This window comes from Carya illinoinensis, chromosome 6 (assembly GCF_018687715.1).
Source record: "Carya illinoinensis cultivar Pawnee chromosome 6, C.illinoinensisPawnee_v1, whole genome shotgun sequence".
NCBI lineage: Eukaryota > Viridiplantae > Streptophyta > Magnoliopsida > Fagales > Juglandaceae > Carya > Carya illinoinensis.
This window is the reverse complement of record NC_056757.1, coordinates 33,898,935-33,922,445: the sequence shown is the minus strand read 5'-3', so window position 1 is coordinate 33,922,445 and position 23,511 is coordinate 33,898,935. Positions and strand designations below refer to the sequence as shown.

At 34.5% G+C, this 23,511-nt stretch overlaps 2 protein-coding genes across 3 annotated transcripts; one reads left to right on the top strand and one right to left on the bottom strand.

The window, feature by feature from the left end:
* The first annotated feature begins 3,298 nt into the window (after positions 1-3,298).
* LOC122312425 (probable quinone oxidoreductase) lies at positions 3,299-16,343 on the top strand. Its single transcript, XM_043127027.1, has 18 exons — positions 3,299-3,533; positions 4,450-4,620; positions 5,587-5,768; positions 6,228-6,333; positions 6,498-6,574; positions 7,506-7,593; positions 9,313-9,502; positions 10,447-10,573; positions 11,399-11,479; positions 11,599-11,700; positions 11,812-11,907; positions 12,119-12,193; positions 12,590-12,709; positions 12,950-13,078; positions 14,518-14,595; positions 15,276-15,362; positions 15,787-15,873; positions 15,961-16,343. The coding sequence occupies exons 1-18, from the start codon at positions 3,479-3,481 to the stop codon at positions 16,009-16,011; spliced, it is 1,902 nt and encodes a 633-aa protein (XP_042982961.1). The 5' UTR covers positions 3,299-3,478; the 3' UTR covers positions 16,012-16,343.
* A 3,049-nt stretch (positions 16,344-19,392) lies between these two features.
* On the bottom strand, positions 19,393-22,727 carry LOC122312427 (B3 domain-containing protein At3g19184-like). Of its 2 annotated transcripts, none has more exons than XM_043127030.1 (7): positions 22,410-22,727; positions 22,209-22,310; positions 21,292-21,332; positions 21,028-21,190; positions 20,216-20,422; positions 19,789-19,888; positions 19,393-19,694 (listed from the first exon to the last, which is right to left on the bottom strand). In XM_043127030.1, exons 1-7 carry the CDS (start codon positions 22,542-22,544, stop codon positions 19,684-19,686), a joined length of 759 nt encoding a protein of 252 aa, XP_042982964.1. In that variant the 5' UTR covers positions 22,545-22,727; the 3' UTR covers positions 19,393-19,683. The 2 variants fall into 2 exon arrangements, with proteins under 2 accessions (XP_042982964.1, XP_042982965.1); XM_043127031.1 differs by having other exon boundaries at positions 22,209-22,315; positions 22,410-22,552.
* Positions 22,728-23,511: the final 784 nt, after the last annotated feature.

The window sequence follows — 23,511 nt, the reverse complement described above, 5'->3', positions numbered from 1 at the left end:
CCAAACACTTCATAAGCCTCCATAGATATATATTCCATCATAGATCTATTTCATAAAGTCACAAAACCCTAACTCTAGCCTAGATCTATTGCCTCCAACAAGCCTAGCCGTAAACCCTAAATTCCATAAGGATATCCTACATTTTAGGAAATCCTAACCCTAGCCTCAAATTCCTACATTTTTAGATCTCATCCTACACATCATAAACCCTGATATACATTTCATCTTTGACATAACCAAAACCTTAGACTACCCAAAACAACTCTTCCAAAATTCGCAGTCCTATCCATTCATCATTCAAACCCTAGCCTCACTTCACCATACCAACCCTAAACATCACCCAGCCAAGTGTTGCCAACACCAAGGGTTATTATCAAGCCGTCGTACATCGCATCAAACATACAAATTCACCACTTAGATTACCCAAATTCATTATCATCATCAAATCCATAACTAAACATCAAACCTCACCTTACCACAATTGCTATTATTGCCATTATTGAGCAATAACCAAGTAAGAGGGCTTAGACATTCGGTCAACCCAAGGAGAACCAAGGCTGGGACAACTTTAGTGTTTGAAGACTTAACTGAAGTTCCCAACATAGAGACTGAAAGGCTGGTTTGGGTAGTGGCTTACCTATTTTTTACTAATCTATACTACTATTTAATATTTTATTATTATTTTTCACTATTATTTATAGAATATATTTTTGTTCAATTTTTTTTTCTTTTTTAAATATGTGTAATATATATTTATAGCTTATATGCATCCGAGCTGGCGAGTGAAACTTGAGCAGGGCAGTGCCCCCCAGCGCTAGCCCCCCATTTTTTCATAGGGGTTGGCATCCATTGACCCACCCGGGTCCTTCATCCCTACAATCTAACAACCACTCTCATTATAAGAGATTAGGAATTTTTGATAAAGAGAAATTATATTTGTAGTCGTGGTTGGATAAGTGTTGCACAGTTTTTTTTAAAAAGTGAATTAATACGGGATTCACATGAAAAAAAATTAACTTTTTAATTGTGGATCCTACTCTTTTTCAAAACGATTGTACAATATTTACATATTTCACGACTATATGTAATATTCTCTTTAGTAAAATAGTGATAGTTTAACAACTATGTTTTTATAAAAATACTTTAAAATATAATTGTAAAAACTGATAGTGATTTTAATGAGATACGGAGAAAGAATCATATTTCTTTTTCGAGAAGTGATATGATCGAAAAGAAATTTTATAGAAATAAATTTGATTTTACATAATATGTTAAATATAATTTATGATAAAATAACATTATAATCTTAATATGTCATATCAATCTATATTGATTTGTGAATTTGATTTTGTAAAATTTTATCGTGGTTAAAATATTTTTCTTATTTTATATAATATATATGTGTGTGTGTGAGAAGATATAAGACCATAATCTCTCCATAATTTTTAAGAATATGATAGAGAGCTGATTTTTTTTTTTTTGTACAAATCTTATTTTACAACATAATTAAAAAAAATAGTTGTTTTTTCCATCATTATTCAAATTTCTAAAAAATTTAAAATTGTAATGACTTTATTTCAAAGAAAAAGAAAGCCACTCATCGCATCTTTCTCAATTAAGATGTTTAACTTTATTGATATGACACGTACGTCTTTCTACCTTGTTCATGTAGAAGGATTGCAAAACGTCTGCATCTATCATTTTTGTTATCTAAAACGTTTTCACCATTTATGTCATTGGAGTTATGACTACATATCTCTGTTAAATAAGTGTCAATAGGGAGGAACAGTCTTTCGTCCAATAATTTTTTTCCTATTTTACCCTTGATCTTATCACAAATTTGCCTTCTGTTTTGTCTTCTTTATTGCTTATGCCCACTTCTGGTTGATGTCTTTTTACTGTACTTTTCATTGAGCTTTATCTCTTTCACAAATTTTATAATTATTTCATCTCAGTTTACCAGTTACCACACATACATCCAAAATAACCGATCGAAAAAATCACAAGTAGATGAACACGACTGGGAGATCAAACTGAACGATGCGAAATTGAAAGAGAAAATACAACAAAAAAGAGAAGGAATCAACACACGATTCAAACCAAAAAATCACGATGAGACCTCTAAAAAGTAAAAACTCCATAACACAAAGCGAAGAAGATATGACGAGTACAATAGAAAAGCATACCCACAGTGCACTGACAACAAAAATGACGGAAAACAATCAACAAACGCATACAGCGACCTGAAGATGTTTGAATCTCTACAGACTGATTAAATAAATCATATGTATGTGCATGAAATCAAACCAAACCAAAACACAATCTTTCAATTTTTACAGAGTAAAAAATCATCCATATAAACACGAAAACAAAACAAACTCAAAACCAATTTGTAATATATGTTTACATGTAACGCAGCTATTCTTTTCGATTTTTTTCTCTGGAAAATTGTTCTTATCGATTTAAATAACGTATCCACGCTTTTCAGGAAAAAAACAAAAAAAAAAAACCGTAGCCACGCAGAAAAGAGGTTCAAAATACATAATCAACTTTGCGTTATATTCCCGAAAAAGGAAATAAGGTTATTTGCAAATGATACCAAACCGACAAGTGGACCCCGACAGCCGGCCGGCTTCCGAACGTATACTTTTATGGAAAATGATAGTATTAGTATTATTTTACTACTTATTTATTATTTATTTTGTGTTTGATTTTTTTTAATTTTTAATTTTACTTAATAATTAAAGTGATTATTAGTAAATTTATATATTTTAAATTTTTTTTAAATGACTAAAGATGTTAAAAAAATAATTAAAAGAAAATGATAAAAAAATTAAAAATTTCTAATATATTATAAGTAAGAAATGGTAGTGATTGGCTACCTATTTTTATTGGATATCGACGAAACCGAGCGGTCAGAATAGGACTTTCTAAAAAGGAAAAGTATAGTTACAAGTATAATTATGTATTAATCTGTATATTAATATGATGTGATTATTCAAAAAGTAAATTTTATTAATAATAATGTTAATTTAAATTTTAAGTATAAATAAATCAGTATTAATATACAGATTAGTGTGCAATTACGCTTATATATAACAAAACTCTTCCAAAAATGCTATAATCAACTATTGTTGGTCCTGACAAATTTTTCTTATTTAATAATTAAAAAAATATTAATACTTTTTTAATAGTGTTATGAATTTTTTTAAAAATTATTTAAAAATATAAAAAAATAAAATAAAAAATATATATTTTATTATCGGAAGAGTCTCGTGCTACAGGAGTAGCACGGCTCCTCCAAGTTTGGACCTCGCTGCCCGTAACTAGAGAAGAAAAGTTTAGTCGCCTACGCGAAAGCTTTAACAAATTGAGCGTAACCTTTAAAATTTAAAGAACAAAAGGGAGCAGAGAGTCCGAGACTTTGACTCTGTTTCTCTCTATCGTAGTCACCAAGCATCGGAGTGATCGAAGCGAAATGGAGCTCAAACCTGGCCTATCAGCTCTGGTCACTGGTGGAGCCTCTGGAATCGGTAAAATGAAAAAAGTTTATTCGGAGTATTATTTGTTTCTCTATCTCTTTCTCAGGGAATCTAGAACTTCCTATTAACGTAGCCGAGTTGACGTACCAAAATGAGTAATATAAGCTACCGATGAGTCCTGCACTTCTTTTTTTGTCCATCGCTCGCGTTGATCTTGCAGTCGAGGGTTGTGATCGGCCGTGAGGATTTGGATTTGATACGGAATTTGAATTCTGTAGTCTTCATTTGTGTGCTTGTGTTTTATTTATTTATTTTATTTATTTCTTATTTGAGGTTCATAGGTTCTGTGTCCAATTTGAACTCCACTGGAAGAAGTAGCCACCGGACTGTGGCTTTAGGATGGGAACTTATGGTCCAATTTCGAAGTATCAATTTCATGTAATCAAGCACAGCCTAGAGCGTCTATAGTTTTTACTTTCTAGTCAATAATATTTGGGCATGCATAATTATGCTACTCACTTACTACAAACTGATTGGTTCACAATGGAAAATGGGTAATAATAAATATATTGGCAGCTTGTCAATTCAAAAACTGCTCATAGCACCGATTCAAAATTATGGATATCTGGCGTTTTATCATACGCAAAAACTAATATATCCATCATAAACATCTTGGGAGTTCTTCTACTTGCAACCTGGTCTAAAGAACATATATCCTCCATACCACCGACATGATAGAATTTGATTTGTATGAGAAATAAAGTTTATTTGCTTGCATATTTTACTCTCTTGAAAATCAAATTCTACCATGTCAGTGGTGCAGAGAGTATAATTTTTCATATCTTGGATACTAAAAATGGAATTTATCCAAAAGATGCAGCATGTCATATAACTTGTGCATGCTCTAGATATATCATTGATGTAGCATGTCATAAAATTTGGTCATCTTGTTGCAATTGATATGTAGGTAAGGCACTTTGCTTGGCTCTTGGAAAGAATGGAATATTTGTGACAGTTGTTGATTTCTCTGAAAAGGGAGCGGAAGTGGCATCCCTAGTTGAAAAGGAGAATGCAAAGTTCCACTCCAACTTAGAATTTCCTGCTGCTATGTTTCTAAAATGCGACGTGACCAACACTAGTAAGAGAAATAATATCTGTCTCTAACAGATATTCTTGTCTCAGTACTTCTCTCACTGAGTTTTGTATTTAAGAAATGTGTATATATATATATGTATCATTTTAAATTATGAATCTGGTTTTAGGGTCATGAGTTTTATGTTTTAACAATATAAATACACACACATATGCACATATATACCACTGTTAATTATCATTCAGTTGCAATATTACCTAACATTAAAGTTTCACAAAACTTCCACCATACTTAACCGTAACATTTATGCACTTATCTTTCTTTTAGTTGTTCTGTGATAACTTAACAACAATGTGAATTAAGATAAATATGATGAGCATTGAAGAGTTTTTAAAAATCGTAAAACATTGCAACTAATCACTAGTTCAGGTGGTTTGATTGCTCAAGTATAAAATTCATTAGGATATCCAAATTGGCACAACTGTTTGGGGGTGAGAAAGTGAAATTTTTCACACACACACACAAATGAAAACTTAGCATACTGGAAATATGTATCTACTTCAAGCTCAGTACTGAAGAGCTAGAGAGGGCCCTTTTATTTTTGTGGTATTTCCACCCAAAAGTAGTGCAGTTGTTATTTGGGTCAATTTGTGATTGTCATTATAAATCTTAATGTTGTTGGTTTGCACCTCTTCGCTCTATTTTCATTGTGTAAAAAGAGCACAAGATTAGCATATGTACTCTATGCAATGACACAACAACATTGTACTGAGAGACTAATGTATATTAAAGGGTTAACAAGGTTGCTGTCAAGAATAAATTGAAAATCTAGCATGCATTTGTATACGCACACAAATACGGACACATTTGGGTTTATATTCTTTTGGTTTTGTCTTTTTTTAAACCTGTGAAGTAGATAGATAGTTTCTTCAATGTGTAGATTTTTTTCCTTCCATATTTACTCTTAGCAGTGCCTTTAAGATAAAAATGTAATCCTCATGGGATGAACAGGGGATTTAAATGGTGTTTTTGAGAAGCATTTAGCGACTTATCAAGGATTGGACATCTGTATTAATGGCGCTGGAATTGGCACTTCAATACCATTCCAGAAGGACCAAACTGATGGCACTCGATCATGGAGACATGCCATTAATGTAAACCTGATTGCAGTTATTAATTGCACCCAGCTTGCGGTATGTAATCTTGTAATATAATGTATTTACTCTATGCTGCCAGAATAGTTTTGATGATGTTAAGGCCACTTTAAATTCTTTGAGATGCCATGTTGTAGAATTTATCCTAGGGATTTATCATTAAAATCCCAGAAGTTTTTCCTTGACCTTATTACTGTGCAAAATTCATTATCGTTTTTGCCAATTCTTCACCAATAAAACGAACTTCCACAAGCCCATCTCTGTGTCATCTAACAATTTCTTAGAAAGAGTAGCTGCCTGCAGGCGAGATATACAATAAAAAAGACTTTTCTAAGTTGTATTTTCTATTTATGGTTGATAAATTTTATGCAAGAAAGAAAAAGTATTGATAAGTTGGGGATGCTATGGATCCATGATGAAAGGATTTATATCAATGTTATCATTTTATTGACTCATTGAATTGTAAGCATCAGTAATCATCTACAGTTCTAAAAGCAGATTAAGAACATGGTAGCTATGCAAAAGCCTGGTGTAATTATAAATATGGGATCGGCTTCTGGTCTTTATCCGATGTACGCTGATCCTATCTACTCTGGCTCAAAAGGTTTGTTCATTGTGTTACCGATTTCCTTTCTACACTTGTTTCGGTAAATTTATGCATTTTATGATAAATATATTATATGAACCCATAATACTAAAATGTATTTTAATATTTGATTAGTGGCTTCTTTACATATTTGTTAATACTCAGTGGTTATGTTGTTGCAGGTGGTGTTGTCATGTTTACTAGATCACTTGCACCCTACAAACGTAAAGGGATTCGCATCAATGTGCTTTGCCCTGAGGTAAGATTCTTAATGTTTTCAGTTACATGTTAACTCCAATTTTTTGGAAACTCCAGTCTTATCAGATATTATCACCATTTTGTTGATGATGGCTGATCTTGGTTGACCAGTAAATTGAAGAGGCATGTGATAAACCACTACAGTGTTTTTGGGTAGATCTCTGTAAAGTAACACCCCTTTTGTAATGCATCTTTTAAACTATTGATTCGCATAATAGATCTCCCTAAATTGTCATGTTTAAGGATTGCACCAATGTGCCCCCACGCCACCTTCTAAATCACTCAATTTGTATGATGGAAATTGTGACACGTGTTCAACACATACACTTTAAACCCACAATGCATTTGGACCCTAGTTGACCTGTAATTATTGTTAAATGTTTTTTTTTTTTTGGGGGGGGGTAACACCAATTGATATGTTCCTTTTGACACCAATGTACCTCTTGAGTCATATTTCTTGCAGTGAAGCTCTTTTCCCTATCATATTTTCCTTCTGATTTTTAAAATGATGCAAATTTGATCCCGTATATTCATAACAACTGCCTTGCAATATAAGCTTGTCCCGCTAACTGGAAGTAGTCACTTGTTTGTTCTGCCCAGAGAATGCCTTAAGAAAATATTTGAGCAATTTCAAATGAGTCAAACATGTCACATTTCCTTTTGAACCAGTGGCCACTTAAATGTTTAAAGATAGCTGAATACAGAGTTATCAATAAAGTCTAATTAAAGGACTAGAAAAAGAACTGGTTGAACTATGCAACTCAGGAATTTCCATAGTTTTTTTTTTGTAGTTATTACTATTATTGTTTCGTTATGTGATGGCAAGGAGAGTAATTTTGTTTCTCCCTATCTGTGATTGGATAACATCAGGATTTGTCTGGTAAGTTTTATATTGCAAATAGTGGTAATGGACCTATGCATTTTGCTTGCAGTTCGTTCAAACAGAGATGGGCTTAAAAATTGATCCTAAATTTGTTGATTTAATGGGGGGCTTTGTGCCTATGGAAATGGTGGTAAAAGGTACGCCCAACATATAATCTTTCCTTCAATGAAATTTTATTCCAGTGCTTATTTTTCAAGTAGATTTCTACTATAAGTTGCTCTTTTGTATTCCTAGTGGTTGGAAACTTTTTCAAGCCCCTTGTATATTTCCTTTTCTTATAAGATGCAAGGTTTTATTTTTTGTAGTATTTTGATACTGATGCACTCAAATGTCTATATTACATAGTCTCAGCTCTTTTTGGTGGTATATGTGGGGGTTGGGGCGGGATGGATCTGCATTATTTTTTCCCCCCGCCCGGGGGGGAGGGAGGTTAGAATACATTTGTTTTGGATATATGGTATGATAGCTTTTCAAATCCTTGGGCCCCCATGATATTTGTTAAATCTAAAAGCCAAAATCAGAGAGTATATATGTCTAGCATCAGTGGCTAGGAAATTTAGGCCCTATTTGGATAGACAGTTCAGATGAGATGAGATTAGATATTTTGAATAGTAATGAGATGAATGTATGGTTTGGTAAGTGAGAATTTTGAGTTTTAAGATGAAATATTAAAATATTATATTTTAATAATATTATTTTTTTGGGGTTTGAAAAAATTGAATTATTTATTATATTTTGTATGGGGATTTGGGAAAGTTGTAATGATGAGATGAGAATTTTGAGTTTGATATGAGAATTCTTGAGGACCAAACCGAACCGAAATGAGTTAAGATGAGATAAGATAGTTTGTAAAAAAATATATGTTTGGATAGTGAGTTGAGATGAGTTCTAACTTTTTGGGATTTGATAAAGTGGTGGGTCCTTGCAATGATTGGAGATAATTTAATAATTATTGATTATATAATAATGAATATATTAATGAAAAAGTAATATTGACGAGTAATTAAAAAATTTACCATAAATAAATTTAAATCTTAAAATATAATTTTTTGTTATTGGCCGAAATTACTTATATTCCTAAAAGTTAAAATTTCTTTGTTAAAAAATATTGTTGACCTATTTATTTTTCTATATAAAGGAAATTCGAAAATTTTTATTTTAATTATAAATTAAAATAATTTTATTATTATAATAGATAATTATATTTATTAAAAATGTGATAGATATTTTTGAGAAATGAGAAGGAAAAAAGAAATAAAAAAGGGAATTAGAAATGGCAAGTGGTTCACTGGCATGTATGGGAAGGCAAAAAAAAGTATATGTATTAAAATGGTTTTGGAAAATGGCAAGTACTTGTGCAGTGCCAGCACCGCATCACGTTTCTCTGCCAAAAATATAGGACTACTGTGTGTTACTGAATTTTACTGTATATTGTCAGTAATTGTATTTATTGAAAACCGGTAAGATGAGATACAATTGTGTTTTGCCGTTTGGATAGGTAGACCAAATCAACAATACAGTTCAGATGAGATCAAAGTATCTCATCCTGGTATCCAAACCGGGCCTTAGTGTTTTGCATAATGTCAACCTTTCATTGTTCTAAATTAAGAATTTGAAAACTTTTGAGAAAGGCCAGTGGGTAGGCTTTGACACCTGCTTCAAATATATTGTATATCTATCTTCGAATGTGCTAGGTTGGTACTTTAGGTATATTATATATGCCACCATGTGTTTGCTCTTGAAGTTAATAATATCCATGCCGAATAAAAATCTTACCCAATTTTTAAGGCCAGTGATTTTTTAACCTAACTTCTCTAAAAGCAATTTATGATGTTTCAATATATTATGCCTTTTAGGTGCTTTTGAGCTCATCACCGATGAGAGTAAAGCTGGTTCATGCCTATGGATTACCAATCGTAGAGGCATGGAATATTGGCCCACTCCTGTGGAGGAAAAAAAGTACTTGGTGCGTTCTTCAAGTTCCAAGAAAGGGTTTCCGCTCAAGGTCTCATCAAATTTCCAACTTCCTGAGAATTTTGAGAAAATGTCAGTATGCCAAACTTTTGTCTTTTAAGCTGTAAAAGAAACGAAGTTTGGCTCATCCCTTCTGTGTTATATTATTGCTTTATGTGAACCTATTGAGCTCCAGTGAGCATATGTACAAGTAATTTTTTATTTATTACATAATAGTTGCTACAGCTTTTATTTGTTAGATTTCAGGTCCAACTTGACTACTTTTGTTGGTGTGATTTGAACTTGAAACCCTCCCTTCAATCAGATGGCCAACCTGACCTTCCATTTAGGAAACTCTGTGCGCCACAGTCCTCTTATATGCCAAGGACAGCCATCTTCAGTTCAACTAATAAACTCCTTCAGTATACCCGAGATATTCTTGTGATTGCTCCTATCTGTTTTTGTGAAGAACTTATCCTCTTTTAAGTAGTGAAATGTGTAAAGAAAATAAATGAACAAAAAAATGTTTGGGGAAAAGCTTTCTAGAATGTAACTAGGTGTCTCTTTTGTATACTTCCTGTGTACATGGGCTTTGCCTAGTTTTATTCAATCAATGATAATTCTTACTTATCAAAAAAAAGTTTGGGGAAAAATTTAGGGGTAATCAGGTAGGGTTAGAGACCGCATTAGATGAACTCTAGCAAAATTGAATGGAGAAGTTTGAAAAAATAAAAAGCAGCTATTAATAGTGGCACCTACGCTAGCTAGCACATTTACAGTGCTCATACACTTTGTTTGTTGCAAAAATTTGTAAAACTCTCATGAGGCGGGGTTTTTTGAATCTTCTTATCTTCATATTTTTTTATTGATTTTGTTGGCACTTCATAACTTCATATAATTAAATTCAAGTTCTTGTTTATTTACTCTTGAATTTCTTGACAGGCAAGTGGTTTGTTCGTTCATTTCTTTGGTTACAAAAAGGGGGTTTGGCTGTTGCATTCTGTAAGTTACTGATTTTTTTTATTCTTGCTCTTCAGGGTTGTTCACACCTTAAGTCACAATTTTCGTAATGCTACCTGCATTGTGAGCACGCCATTGAGATTGCCCATCAAGCCAAATCATGTTCTTGTGAAAATCATTTATGCTGGTGTAAATGCTAGTGATGTAAGTAGTACTTTCCTTGAAAGGATCATTTTGAGTTTATAATTTTTCTGCTATCCAAGTTACTTTTATGCATACGACTTTCTCTCTGTCTCTCTGGATATGTCTGAACTCCATCAACCTTTCTGTTTTTCTGGTTCTGGTGGTTCAACTAAATTAGCATCTGTCTTTTGTAGTAGCACTGAGGAATGTGGATAGTGCTGTTAATATTTGACTGCTGCAAAACATAGTTAATAATGTGAGTTGTCAAAACAATTTTCTCATGCAGTGATCTTAGGCACGCTAGGTGATACTTGGTGGGAGAAGGTGTATTTTATTGTTTTTTTGGTATGGTACCTTGACTACATGAAAGACATTTCTATTTTTGTCTCTGGTAGTTTTTTTCTATTTAGTATGTGTGAAGTCGTCGGACTAATGCATGGTTTTGAGGACTTGCTGAGATATCGAATTAAGCATAAAGCTGGTTAGAGTTTATACCAGTTTTCTTGTTGTAATGTGAAGTTCATATGATTTGGCGACCCTTTCTCATCATCTAGTTATTTGACCAAGAGACCTTGGTAGGTAAGTAAAAGCATTAGTCTGTCTTCTTTGTTGTGGTGAGAGAAGGATTATGATCCCCACTGGCAATGCGAATCTCTGAAATAGAAGTATCGTGAAGTGTTTGTTACCAAGTATTATGATGTTGAGTTCTTATGTCCCCATTTTGTACGATAACATTAGTCTCTCTCTCTCTCTCTCTCTCTCTCTCTCTCTCTCTCTCTCTCTCTCTCTCATGTGTGCACAATCAGTTGTTTCTTAATGTATTCTGCTGAAGACATTTATTGACAGGTAAATTTCAGCTCAGGGCGTTATTTCAGTGGCCAAAATAAAGACCAAGGCTCCAGTCTTCCATTTGATGTTGGTTTTGAGGTTAGGAATGAATGATGCTATTTGTCGATACTCCATCATGTGGTTGAATAGTTATTCTTTAGTGCTAGCACGCCTACCTAGGGTGGCTAGTTGATATTCATTTCACTATGATTTTGCAGGCTGTGGGAATAATTGCGGCAGTTGGGGACTCTGTGACTGACTTGACAATTGGCACCCCTGCTGCAGTCATGACTTATGGAAGTTATGCTGAATTCATAACGGTAAACTATCTCAGAAGAAACTGTTTTGATGTTTAGTAAAATTTGTGTTCATATCTGTTTCAGATATAATTGAGAAAATCCACTTAATGTTGGATATTGTACCTGGGTTAGGTTCCTTCGAAACACGCCCTCCCTGTGGCAAGACCAGATCCAGAAGTAGTTGCCATGCTTACTTCAGGATTGACAGCATCCATTGCACTAGAAAAGGTTACTCCACACAAACTTGATTTTTTTATCCTTTTAGATGGGCCCTTATCATCATATCGGCCATTATAGCTTCCTGTTCAATTCCTTGCATATCTTTACCGTTTATTCACAATATTATTTGTTCTGAATTCCCCATTGTTTTCAATATGGTTTATTCAGGGACCACCTTTTACCTTCATTTAACAATATTTTTCTCATGGGGAACTTTTAGGTTGGACAAATGGAATCTGGAAAAGTAGTTCTTGTTACTGCAGCTGCGGGAGGGACAGGCCAATTTGCTGTCCAGGTTTTCTTTTGACTATTGAGATACTTCTCTATGACATATCTTTGCTATTGTTGTTGGAGATTTCATTGTTTGTGCAATAGTGAATTCTTGTCCACATACCAGATAGTGACATAGTAAGTTTAAATGTGCAATATGGAACATAAGGAAGAAAAAGATCAATATGGAAAAGCAGACAACTTGTAACTGTACTCCATTTCGCTCTGATTGTCCTATTGAAATCTGTTTTTCTCTATGTTATAATATTCATAATACAATTATTTATTTGACAGAAGCAATGAATGCTGGGAATAATAGCATCAGTTTTCAATGTTATTGGTTCTTATTTTTACTCATTTTTCTATTATTAAGATTATATTTCTTATATTGAAAGTTGATTAGGAATTGCTGTGTCTGCAGCTTGCAAAATTAGCCGGAAATACGGTGGTTGCAACTTGTGGAGGTGAGGAAAAGGCCATGCTCTTGAAAAAGTTGGGAGCTGATCGGGTCATAGACTACAGAACTGAAGACATCAAAACTGTACATCTCTTTACTCAGTTTTCTTTCTGTTTTCCGTTTTTAATTTTTGTTTGTAGTTGTACTTGGTGGTTTCAGAAGCTTTGTGAGATACTTGAACATTAGTTGCCTGTGTTCTATATGCTTTGCATCTTGCTCATCCCAAACCATGGAGCATTTGCTATGTTTGGTCACCTAAGTTATATGCAGGGAATCTTTACATCTGAGTTTTTGGGTGATGTTGACATCATCTAACTTTTCCAGGTTCTTAAGAAAGAGTTTCCCAAAGGTGTTGATATCGTCTATGAGTCCGTGGGTGGTGACATGTTTAACCTGTGCTTGAATGCCTTGGCAATCCATGGACGACTTATTGTGATTGGAATGATATCACAGGTTCTTTTTACTCTTTTTCTTTCTTTTCATTATTTCTCTAGTAATCATTTTTTATCAAGCTTCTCAGATGGCTGGTGTTTCGTTGACATTGATTCTGCTTAATTTGTTACTTAAATGCTGTTAGAAACTGTCTATTAGAAGGGATTGTCAATTCATTGAATTATGATTTAAACTTCATCTTAAATATTTCCGTGTTTAGATATGGAGATCTGTTAGTGAATTCTATATGAATCTTAGTTTTCTCCAATATTCTTGAGAGCAAATTTACAGGGACACATATTATCATGGATAATTTCTTATTAATTCTAAACATAACTGGATTTGATACGAGTCTAGTTCATATGGTTCTCTTAATATGGGTGAGAAGTAATATTTCACTGAAAGTATTTAAGTGTGAGAAAAGTGGTTTTCTGTGGGTGTTTCCTTTTATTTTTCTGAGAAGGAAAATTTCATAGATAATTGGTTTAAGTAGTAAGGATTCTGTATAACAATTGCTTCAGTGAAACTTTAGCAGCATTATAAAACAAAGATATAGCACTAATGGTTTATAATTTTTTAAGGCATACCACTGGTTATTGCCCAATGAAGTTGGAAATACGAAGGAAATAAGCTTTATATTCCGGAGTGTCATGCTCATTGTTGAAATTTATTAGCATATTGAATTTACATGTTAGCACACAGATCTTAAGAAGTCAATAAAGCCTTACCACTTCACTTAAAATTGTGAATAAATGTGTTTATAATTTCACTTTGTATCCTGTAAAATTAATCATAGATCAGGATATTGAATCGTAAGCTTACTTAACTTTAGGGTATAATGGATGAACAATATCACATTGATTCCTGTTAGCAACCTCTAGGGTTTGGATAAGTAGTAAGGGCCTTGGTCTTGATGGCATGCTCCCTCCAGTCTAAGGTTTGAACCCTTTGGTGCAAACAATATCTAGGGGACACGTCCCCATTTGTGAAAAGCTGATGATTTACCTGATATATGTGATGGGGATGTGTTACACAGGCCCGGAGTTTAACTGGATAAAAGACATGTTGCATATACACCATCTCCAGGATTCCTCATCGTTTAAAAAAAAAAAAAAAACACAGATTCCTGTTAGCAATATGTATCAATGTCTTTATATTCCTACTTCAATATCTAACAATAAGTTACCTCTGGTGCTCCTTTTCGAGTTCTTGATGTCAAAGTCTTGTTCCACATATCTAATGATTGACCTGCAGCTTTGGAGAGCTCTCATGTATGGAATGTAGCTATCCTTATAAACTACCTCATAAAATCTAATTTCATTATTTCATTTAGTTAACAATATAGCAAAGTAGATTTAGCACTATCTCCTGTTAGCCCTTTGTCTATGTTCGATGACTGTTCTTTGGCATGGATCATCAATTAGATTTAGACTTGATAAACTGATTTATTCTGGTGGCAGTATCAAGGGGAGCATGGATGGAAGCCATCAAATTACACTGGCCTATGTGAAAAGATTTTGGCTAAAAGCCAAACTGTGGTATGTAGCTGCTGAAGGCTAAAACTGCTATTGTGGTATATTGTCATTAATAACTTTTATTTTAGTCAGATAAATTCAAATGAAACAGATAGATATTAAAAAATCAAGTGAATTAATGAAATAGTTGGATCTATTACTATATTTTCATTAGTATATTTCTTCTAGATGTTCTCTCATTTAACTTTTTAAATTATTGGAATACTAATATCCGATTGTTGGTAGAAATTCCTATCCTTGACCCCCGTCAGATCTTACGCAGACAAGTGCTACGCAGGACATAAATTTATGTTTTTGCTTAGTGTGTCTAGTTCAGAGAATATAACTTTTCCTGAGGTCTTATTAATGATATCATCAGGAATTAATGCATTAAAATCAATCTTCATTGATTATCCCATATTTGGCTTATGTCTGTCCCCATTTTGAGGTTCTAACACCATGTCTCAGTATTATGCACTAATGTAGTGTCATCAAAAAGAAGCAACAGTTCCATAAATCTTGCTTGAAAAAGGAAAATGAAAAAATTTCGAGTGTTGCACTTTTTATTATTTGGCCATTGAGCAAACACTATGAAAATAAGCCTGTCAAATTTTCTTATGATAATCAGTTAAATATTTTTTTTCCTTGTTTCCTAAATATTTTGTAGTCCAACCATTCCAATTTTTGCCATTTCTTTTTTTCAGTCTGGCTTTTTCCTGATACAACATAGTCACTTATGGCAACGTCATCTGGACAGGCTGTTTAATATTTTTTCTGAGGGAAAGCTGAAGGTAATGCCCTAGAATATGTTTTATCTGTTACTTGAATTAGCTTTTTTTTTTTCTTTGCAAGTACTTATTCTTTTTTATCTGGATGCCTATGCCAAGTTAGATGAAGAATATAGAGTAGCATTATTTATTCCTTGTTAATGTATTGCTTGTTATGTTGGCCATTATGTCGAAATTAAAAGGCTAAATTATGCGTAATCTATCTTTCTGTTTAGAATAACGCTGGGTAGAAACATTAGAAAAGAAAGTTATATTGCAAGTCCCTCCCTAAACATAGACGTCTATCATGAAGTGTTTCTTTCTTGCATTCTAAGCCATCCAATCATTCTCCATAAGCCATGTCATTGTTTTAGCTTTCTCTTCAAAGTAATTTTGTCAGACTCAGGTGTTCGGAATTTCTAATTTTTTTCTGATTCCATCGTATTAGGTTGCCATAGACCCAAAAAGATTTTTGGGGCTCAATGCTGTTGCAGATGCTGTTGAATATCTACATTCCGGTAAAAGTGTTGGCAAGGTATGAACTTCTGCGAAAATGAGATGTTTCTTTATGGCCCAACTTGTCCCGAAAACGTTTGTATCTTACACCAGAATACTTTTACAGGTTGTCGTTTGCATCGATCCATCCTTCAGTCAACCGACGGCAAAACTATGAGCAAATGTCAAATTATGTCCCTATCTTTGTTTCCTTTTTTTACCAAAACAAATGTTAAAAGAAAATAATATAGCGGGTCAACAGTTCATACAGCTGTTACTCAAGCGGAGGATGTAAGGAAGCAGTGTCGATACCCTGTCTTAGCTTTTATTGTTTCATTTGATGTAATCTCAAGTTCTTGTTAGAATTTGAGGGATTCAAGTAAGGGAGAAAGAGATAAATATTATAGTCTATTTTGTGTTTTTCTCTCACTTAAAACTTTGACAGGAATTTGAGTTAGAATTTGAGGGATTCAAGAAAGAAAGAAATAGATATAAATATTGTAGAGTCTACTTTATATATTTTTCTCTTAAAACTTTGAAGTTCAAACAAGAACTTGAAAGTTTCTACTTTTTTTTTTTTAGTGAAAATCAAATGGAAAGTAAGACAATAGTAAGAAAAGGTTTGGTCCATATAATCCTGTGGGGGCGACTCAATTGTTATGTTATCTTCTCTCACGAAATGATACAAGAATAAAAGGTGGCATGCACGTTGTTCATTTAGGGCTATTAATCACACGCACGGTATGATGTAGAAAGTTGTAACGATTGAAAATTCTTTTATGAAGCAAAAAGTTTCCAGGTTTGTTTATCCTACAAAGGAAAAAGAAGCAAAAACATTTAAAAAGATATAAGAAGTAGTAGCAAAATGTTCCACATCCAGAATTTCTGATATACCAAAATGGTATATGCAGCTGTTGGATGTAAATCTGGGAGTTGTCTCCGGTCTTAGAGATACCGTCGTTCTCATTAAAAAAAAGTGGGTTTGCAACAACTCAAGCAGCCGAAACTAAAAGTTGTAGTTGTTTGTTGTTGTATCTTTCCTGAGGGGAGACGAGCATAGCGAAGAGCGGAAAACGGTCTTAGTTGATCTGTAATATCTAAGTAAGCTGTAATCTAAGAGTTCCAAGTAAAGCCTGTCAACGAATTCCATGAGTTCAGTGTTTAATCATGTCTTTAATCAGGATAGGAATAATTAACAGCATCTTCTCGGAGTTCTTGATTGCAGTATTTGATTCTGAATTTGATGGCTTGCTTTAGTAAAGAGTTTGCTTATATTGGTGTTCTTATTAGCTCCCTCTCTCTATGAGGGGCTACCTCTATCCTTGACACGTAAGCATATAAAGCGGGAGGAGGTTTGCTGCTTTGTCAAGTTAGCTACTCAAGTTTATTGTCAACAGGAGAGAAACTGAAGACGACCTGAAAACATCGAAGTAACTATCGGCCCAACCTCCATTGAGAGAGAGGAATAAATTCTTTTTACTCTTTCTATTGTGAGGGGAGCACTTTGACATGGATACTGCGGTTACTATAGAAACACTTTCTCTTTGAGAAGCGAGTCAATATCTGATTCATCAAATCACAGAAGGGATTAAGGACAACATGGATTTTATATAATTAGAATTAAGCTCAGGGTCAACTGGAATGTATATTATCTATACAGGAAATCTTTCAATTGAGAAGATCCATTGACCTAAGAGACAAAGAGAAAGGTCTATCAATTGTATTTAATTATTCAGTTAAACCAATGATTCATTATTGTAACAGATAGCAACAACCATTTCATCCAACATTCATATTTTGTTTATTTTTCAATGGATTAACATCTTTCATAAATGGAAATCTTTTGATATAGTGAGTAATATCTTTGGTTATTTGCTGTTCAAGACTTCATGTTTAGGCAGTTCATATCATCCATACATAATGTTTTGATCTAAGATTTCAATTCTTCCGTGTTTCAGCAGTAGTACATTATTCCACGAATCTAAGGTCCAAAATATGGAAGAAAGAGGTGCTTCCACGACTCTACCACCCAATCAATTATGTTCCACTTAATCCCTATTTCATGGCAACATATATTCCGACTAGGGGATGGGAAACCTGTACCTTGTTACATGAATCCAACTTTTGTTTTATCCAAGAAAAGCCATTTTTTTCAACAATGTTTTTGTCATTTGATCCAATCGCATTCCATTAGATATGAACATATTTGATAAATATTGATAACTCTCAGATTGAGTACTAGAATAGAAAATCTAGTAGATAATAAACTATTGGTTCTAAGCGATCTCTAGCGATGAATCAACAATTCAAAGAATTGGAAGTACAAGCCCCATTGGCATCTTTTCTTTTGCTCATAATAATATAATTGGAATTACAAAGTGTAGCTTTTACCTAGTCTAGTTGACAACAGGGGAGTAGGATCTGGGAAAGACCAGTAAGGATTCATGGACTACATGCCATTTTCCTTCACAAGTGAAACTAGGAAGTAGAGCCATATGCACCTTTTTTCTGAAGATCGCTAGTATAAATGCATTCTTACACATCAAGTTAGTAAAGAGGCCAACTTTTTTTTTTTTGAAGATGTGATAGAAATAATGCAACAAACTAAGGTAGGGCATTGGGTTTAGGGTTTTAGGTTTTAGGGTTTGAGGTTTAGGTTTTGAGGGTTTATTAAGGGTTTTTGGGATCAGGTTTTAGGGTTTAGGGTTTTAGGGTTTCGATTTAGGGGTTTAGGGTTAGGGTCAGGGTTTAGGGTATAGGTTTTAGGGTTTTAGGGATCAGGGTTTAGGTTTTAGGTTTTTGGGTTTAGGGTTTAGGTTTTTGGTTTTAGGGTTTGGGGTTTAGGTTTTCGGGTTTAGGGATTAGGATTATTGGTTTAGGGTTTTAGGTTAGGTTTAAGGGTTTAGGGTATAGGTTTTAGCGTTTAATGTTTAAGGTTTAGGGTTTTAGAGTTTAGGGTTCCAGGTATATTTTTTAGGGTTTAGAGTTTAGGGTTTGGGAAATGAGATATTGAGTTTGGCGTTTTATTTTGTTTGTATTAGTGCAGCATTATTCGTCAAGTTAGATATAGTTATGGAGTGTGTAAGCGCAACGCAATTCTTTTGAAAAATAATGGGGTTCACTATTAAAAAATTAATTTTTTTTTCATGTAAGTCTTATATCTAGTCACTTTTTACAAAAGGATTAGTCTACTCTTGTGCACTCTACAACTACAAATATCATTTTTCTTAGTCATCATTCTTCAGAAGTGTCACCTTCTTGCTAAGCCCTTGTAAGCTCAGTGGTGGAGCGTCAGTCTTGTAAACTGAAGGTGTTGCATCATTTTCTTCTTCTGGTAAATGATTAATGTAATAATATGTAGAACCAACCAGATGTTTCAAGAAGTGATCTATATAACCTTTGTAATTAACTACAATTCAAACGTTGTCCCCAGACTGCTCTACATGTTCTTTATTTAATATTTCTAACAAACATTCAGGAAACTTGTTGCAGAATGCTAGCCAGTCTTCCCTCAAGTGCCAGACAAAAACATAAATGATGCCTTGAATAAGCAAACAGATTTTATCGGAAAAGAAAGAAATGCAATTTCTTAAGAAATAACGTAGTAAGCTTCAATCCCACGCCATCAATGTCGTTAGTATGGTTCATTACATTCCATTATCAAGCCAGGCTAACCACAAGAAAATATTTTTCAGAGGACAACAACTATTCTCTAAACAGAGTTGGAGAAAAGCCTCGACAATGATGAACCCTACGTTAGTTACATTAGAAGAAGTGGTGAATCCTAATTGTACCGCAGCTTTTTCTTTGAGCAAAATAGAAGAATCCACTAAGACATCAAGTGTAAATACTACTTTGTGCCTGCCAAGAATAGCAATAGATGAAAGTGAGAACTATGAACCATGTTATATCAGTTGCTATACAAATACCAAGTTCCAGAGTGGAAAGCAATTACTGGGTTTGATTCTTTTGGTACTCCTGTCCAAGGGCGAGACATCTGAGTTCGTGTCATTTTCTTCATTATCTGTTAACTCAGATACCCTAATAATGAACACCTAGGAAGAATAAAATAGGAAAGTACCATAAATAGACCACCTATATGATTGAAATTTTTTACTTTAAAAATCGAGAATTCTATAGAGCAAAACCATCTCTGAAATGAAAAATAACCTTGAAACACGGAAAAAAACATGATGCATGTAATTCAAGCAGACACAAGAAATGGGAAAACACCAAAAAAATTAATGTTGTCTAGCAATCATGGCCTGCCTCTTTCAACTCATAAATACCTCTGTTACCTCAGGAATAAACTTCACAACATACATAGATGTTTAAAGCTCTGAGTGTGCCAAATAGGCATCCATCCGAGTTCAGCTTCTCACCTTGAACGTGGTAGGCTTAATTAACTGAAACACCAATGCATCCCCATCAACTAGCTGATGATCAATAGCAAACCCTCTCCAACCACCACTAAGACCAGGCTTTTTAGCAAGATATTTTGTTGGAAACTCATTGCCATCCTCATCTACTAAAGTAATCATTTCATCCTTGTGGGGAAGATGCATCTTGCAGAACTGGACAGGCAGGCCCTATTTTATAGCAAAAAAATGGGGATAAAATTAGAAGTTACACCAATTCTGTACTCTATATGAGAAATCAAAATTTTACCTACGATAGATGTTGTTATTTCATTCAACATAAAGAACAAAGAAATCATGTGCAACAATTTAAAAGGAAAAGCAACCACAGATCTGTCAAACAAATGTCCAAGTTTCAATTTTTGGGCAAGAGTTCAAGCAATATTTATTGTCCCATATTCATAAACAATGTCAGTCTACAAGAATTTAAGAACAACCAGTGATTCAACAACACTTGCTAACATATATTACTGAAAGAACAGTCTTCGTGCATAGAATCATCTTTTCTTTTCTATAAGAAGAGATTTTATCCATGCTAAGAAAAATGGGCAAAGCCCAAGTATACAAGACGTACACATAAAAAAACAAGTTAAAGAGATATAAGAAAATCATGGAAACTTAACCCACTCCAATTGCCCATAGAAACATAGTATTAAAGAAGAGACTTCTAAGTTTCTTCCAGGGAGCATTCCCCGTCTTCAAAATTCTGTTCATTCTTTTCCCTCCAAATGCACCCATAGTATCATCTGTACTGTTTGTACAGATCATAGACTTACCAGCCAAAATCCACCAGTGACATGTGACTGGAGCATGGGCTTCAGAAAAGTGGGGAAGTCAGATCCCAGGCCCAATTCAACTTGTTCTGCTCTCTCAATTGCATCTTGCCGTGCTTCATCTGAAGCATAAAATCTATTCAACAGATCTCTTCGTTGGTAGCTCCTACAAGTCAACCCCACATTAGTATAGGATATGCAACCTATGGAATACTCAAGTCTTTTGTTGAGTACAGGAACGATTTTTTAACACTGAGCTATGCTAACCTTCTGGGCCTCCCAGCCCTCCCCCAAGGTTCAATTGGGACCTGCCAACAATCAAGAAGTTGGCAAACCAATAAAGCATTAATTAATCATTTGAACAGCATAAAGCTATTTAGGCATCCTTAACTACTCCAAACGTTACCAAACTATTTAAGAAAATAATGTAGTTTATAATTGTAACGTATCAACCCTAGGGGTTGGCTCAAGTGGTAAAGTCCTTGGTCTTGGTGGTATGCTCCCTCAAAGGTACAAGGTTCGAATCTTATTGGTGCAATCAATCTCTAAAGGCTATCGGATTGGAGGATAAGGTGCACTCGTGGAAAACTCCTTACTGAGGGCTTGTGCTCCCCCAAATTAGTCAAGACACTGTTCGTAGACACCCTGTGCAATAAAAAAAGAATAATAATTTTAACGTATCTAAAACTCCAAGTAAAACCGATATCATTTAAGATGGACCCCCATAATCTAGTCCTATGATCTTAATGGCCCTCCGGCATATAAATAAGGCAGCATGGACTTCAGAAAACGAAAAGGCAGGGAATAACAGCTTTATAAAATGCAACATATAATCAAACTCAAACCTAGCGCTATATGTAGACATCAGCAAAAGTTCTTCTATATAAATTCTAGAACAAGTATAAACTACAAAATGCATCAAATTAATACTGGATACTTAGGACTTGAAGAACAATTGTCTAAAAACAGAATTATCAGGAATCAACCTTGTTAACGCCTTAAATCTTCTACATCAACCTAGCGAGCACCTTAAATCTCCTAAAACAACGCGTTCGATTTATCAAGTACAGAGGAACTGTATATGTTCAGCACAAAAGGAACAAAAAAGGAGGGGACTAATTAGCGACACGGCTTGTAAAACACACAGAGAGAGAGAGAGAGAGAGAGAGAGAGAGAGAGCTGACTTCCTTGTAGTTGGGAGGGGGCTTGCTAGCGACGCGGCTCGATCTTCTCACCCGCACGGAAGAGGGGTCCACAGGCTGCGTAGGTCGCTTCGCCTGCTTCATCTGCCCTTAGGAGGAAAAGAATCCACCAGAACCATCAAACTCTAGAATCCAAAATGCAGAGGGAGTAAATAAGAGAGATAAGGAGTTATCCAAACCCACCGGAGAGGGTTTAGGGCTGGAGGCCTTGAGAGCTTGGGCGAGCCTGCCCAGATTGAGCTCTTCCATTCGCTTCCTGTTCTCTTCCAGCCTCTGTCGGCGGCATTCCTCATAGCTTCGCTTCGCTTCGACCACCATAACGATGCTCTCTAGTCTCTTGTTCTTACAAGTTAAGGAGAAGCGCCCAAACTACAAGAAAAAGAGGAAAAGAGGGAGATGGTGGGAGAGCGAAACGAAAACAGCAAGATGACCGTTGCCGTTGGAATGTCCGTGGTTCGATAATCTATGCCATTCTTGACAATACGACCGTGTTGGGAGCAACAAATATGAAATGGCCTACCGGCCCAGGTTTGAAACTACAAATTCAAAAATATTGCCACGTCATGTGTCCAACTTCAACGATATTTCATAGGAGGATAACTTCCCAATCTTCACGTACTATATTTTTTTCAAATTTTTAATTTTTTTTTAATTTTTTTTTTTGTGTTTATTTTTTTAAATTAATTCAATTATTTTATTCATTATTTATATATTAAATATTTGCTTAAAGAAAAAAATAATAAAAATTAAAAACAATATGGTGTGTGGAGGTTGTGTGAATAATAAGAGATTGTGTAGATTTATTCATTTCATAGATATTGAGTTGAATAATGCTATATGTGATTTTAGAGTGTTTAAATTTTGTACTTTTTTTTTTTTTTAAAGTTAGATCTATTAAAGATACTACATGCACAGTCGGGGCAGGGGTGCCCCCTTCCCACCTCCCGGATGGGTGGGGTTTGGGATTTGCCCCTTGGAATCTGCCCCTACAACCAGTAGGAGGGGTTGTTCCGTCTACATGCTAGAGGGTGGATTAGTCCCGTTGTCCATCCGTCCCCAATCGTCCACCACCCACCCATGGCGGGAAACAACGAGCAAAAAAAAGAAAAAAAATCCAAAACAACAAATCTACATATCCATCTTTTAAATCTACAAATATAACATTAATAACAAATCAAACAAATAGGGCATGCATTATTGATGTTTTAGGATGGAGAGCAAAATGGGAGAAAATAAGAGGAGGAGGAGGAGAGAACGGTGGACTTGTGGAGGGAGAGAGAACAGA

What these genes read in the sequence shown, in the direction of transcription:
- LOC122312425 (XM_043127027.1), top strand. Translation starts at nt 3,479, where the DNA reads ATGGAGCTCAAACCTGGCCTATCAGCTCTGGTCACTGGTGGAGCCTCT. An exon ending in TATGGAAATGGTGGTAAAAG is followed by an intron (nt 7,594 to 9,312) that starts GTACGCCCAACA and finishes TATGCCTTTTAG; the next exon opens with GTGCTTTTGAGCTCATCACC. An exon ending in GAACTGAAGACATCAAAACT is followed by an intron (nt 12,710 to 12,949) that starts GTACATCTCTTT and finishes TAACTTTTCCAG; the next exon opens with GTTCTTAAGAAAGAGTTTCC.
- LOC122312427 (XM_043127030.1), bottom strand. Translation starts at nt 22,544, where the DNA reads ATGGTGGTCGAAGCGAAGCGAAGCTATGAGGAATGCCGCCGACAGAGG. An exon ending in CCCCTCCCAACTACAAGGAA is followed by an intron (nt 21,333 to 22,208) that starts GTCAGCTCTCTC and finishes GATTGTTGGCAG; the next exon opens with GTCCCAATTGAACCTTGGGG. An exon ending in AGGGCTGGGAGGCCCAGAAG is followed by an intron (nt 21,191 to 21,291) that starts GTTAGCATAGCT and finishes GTTGACTTGTAG; the next exon opens with GAGCTACCAACGAAGAGATC.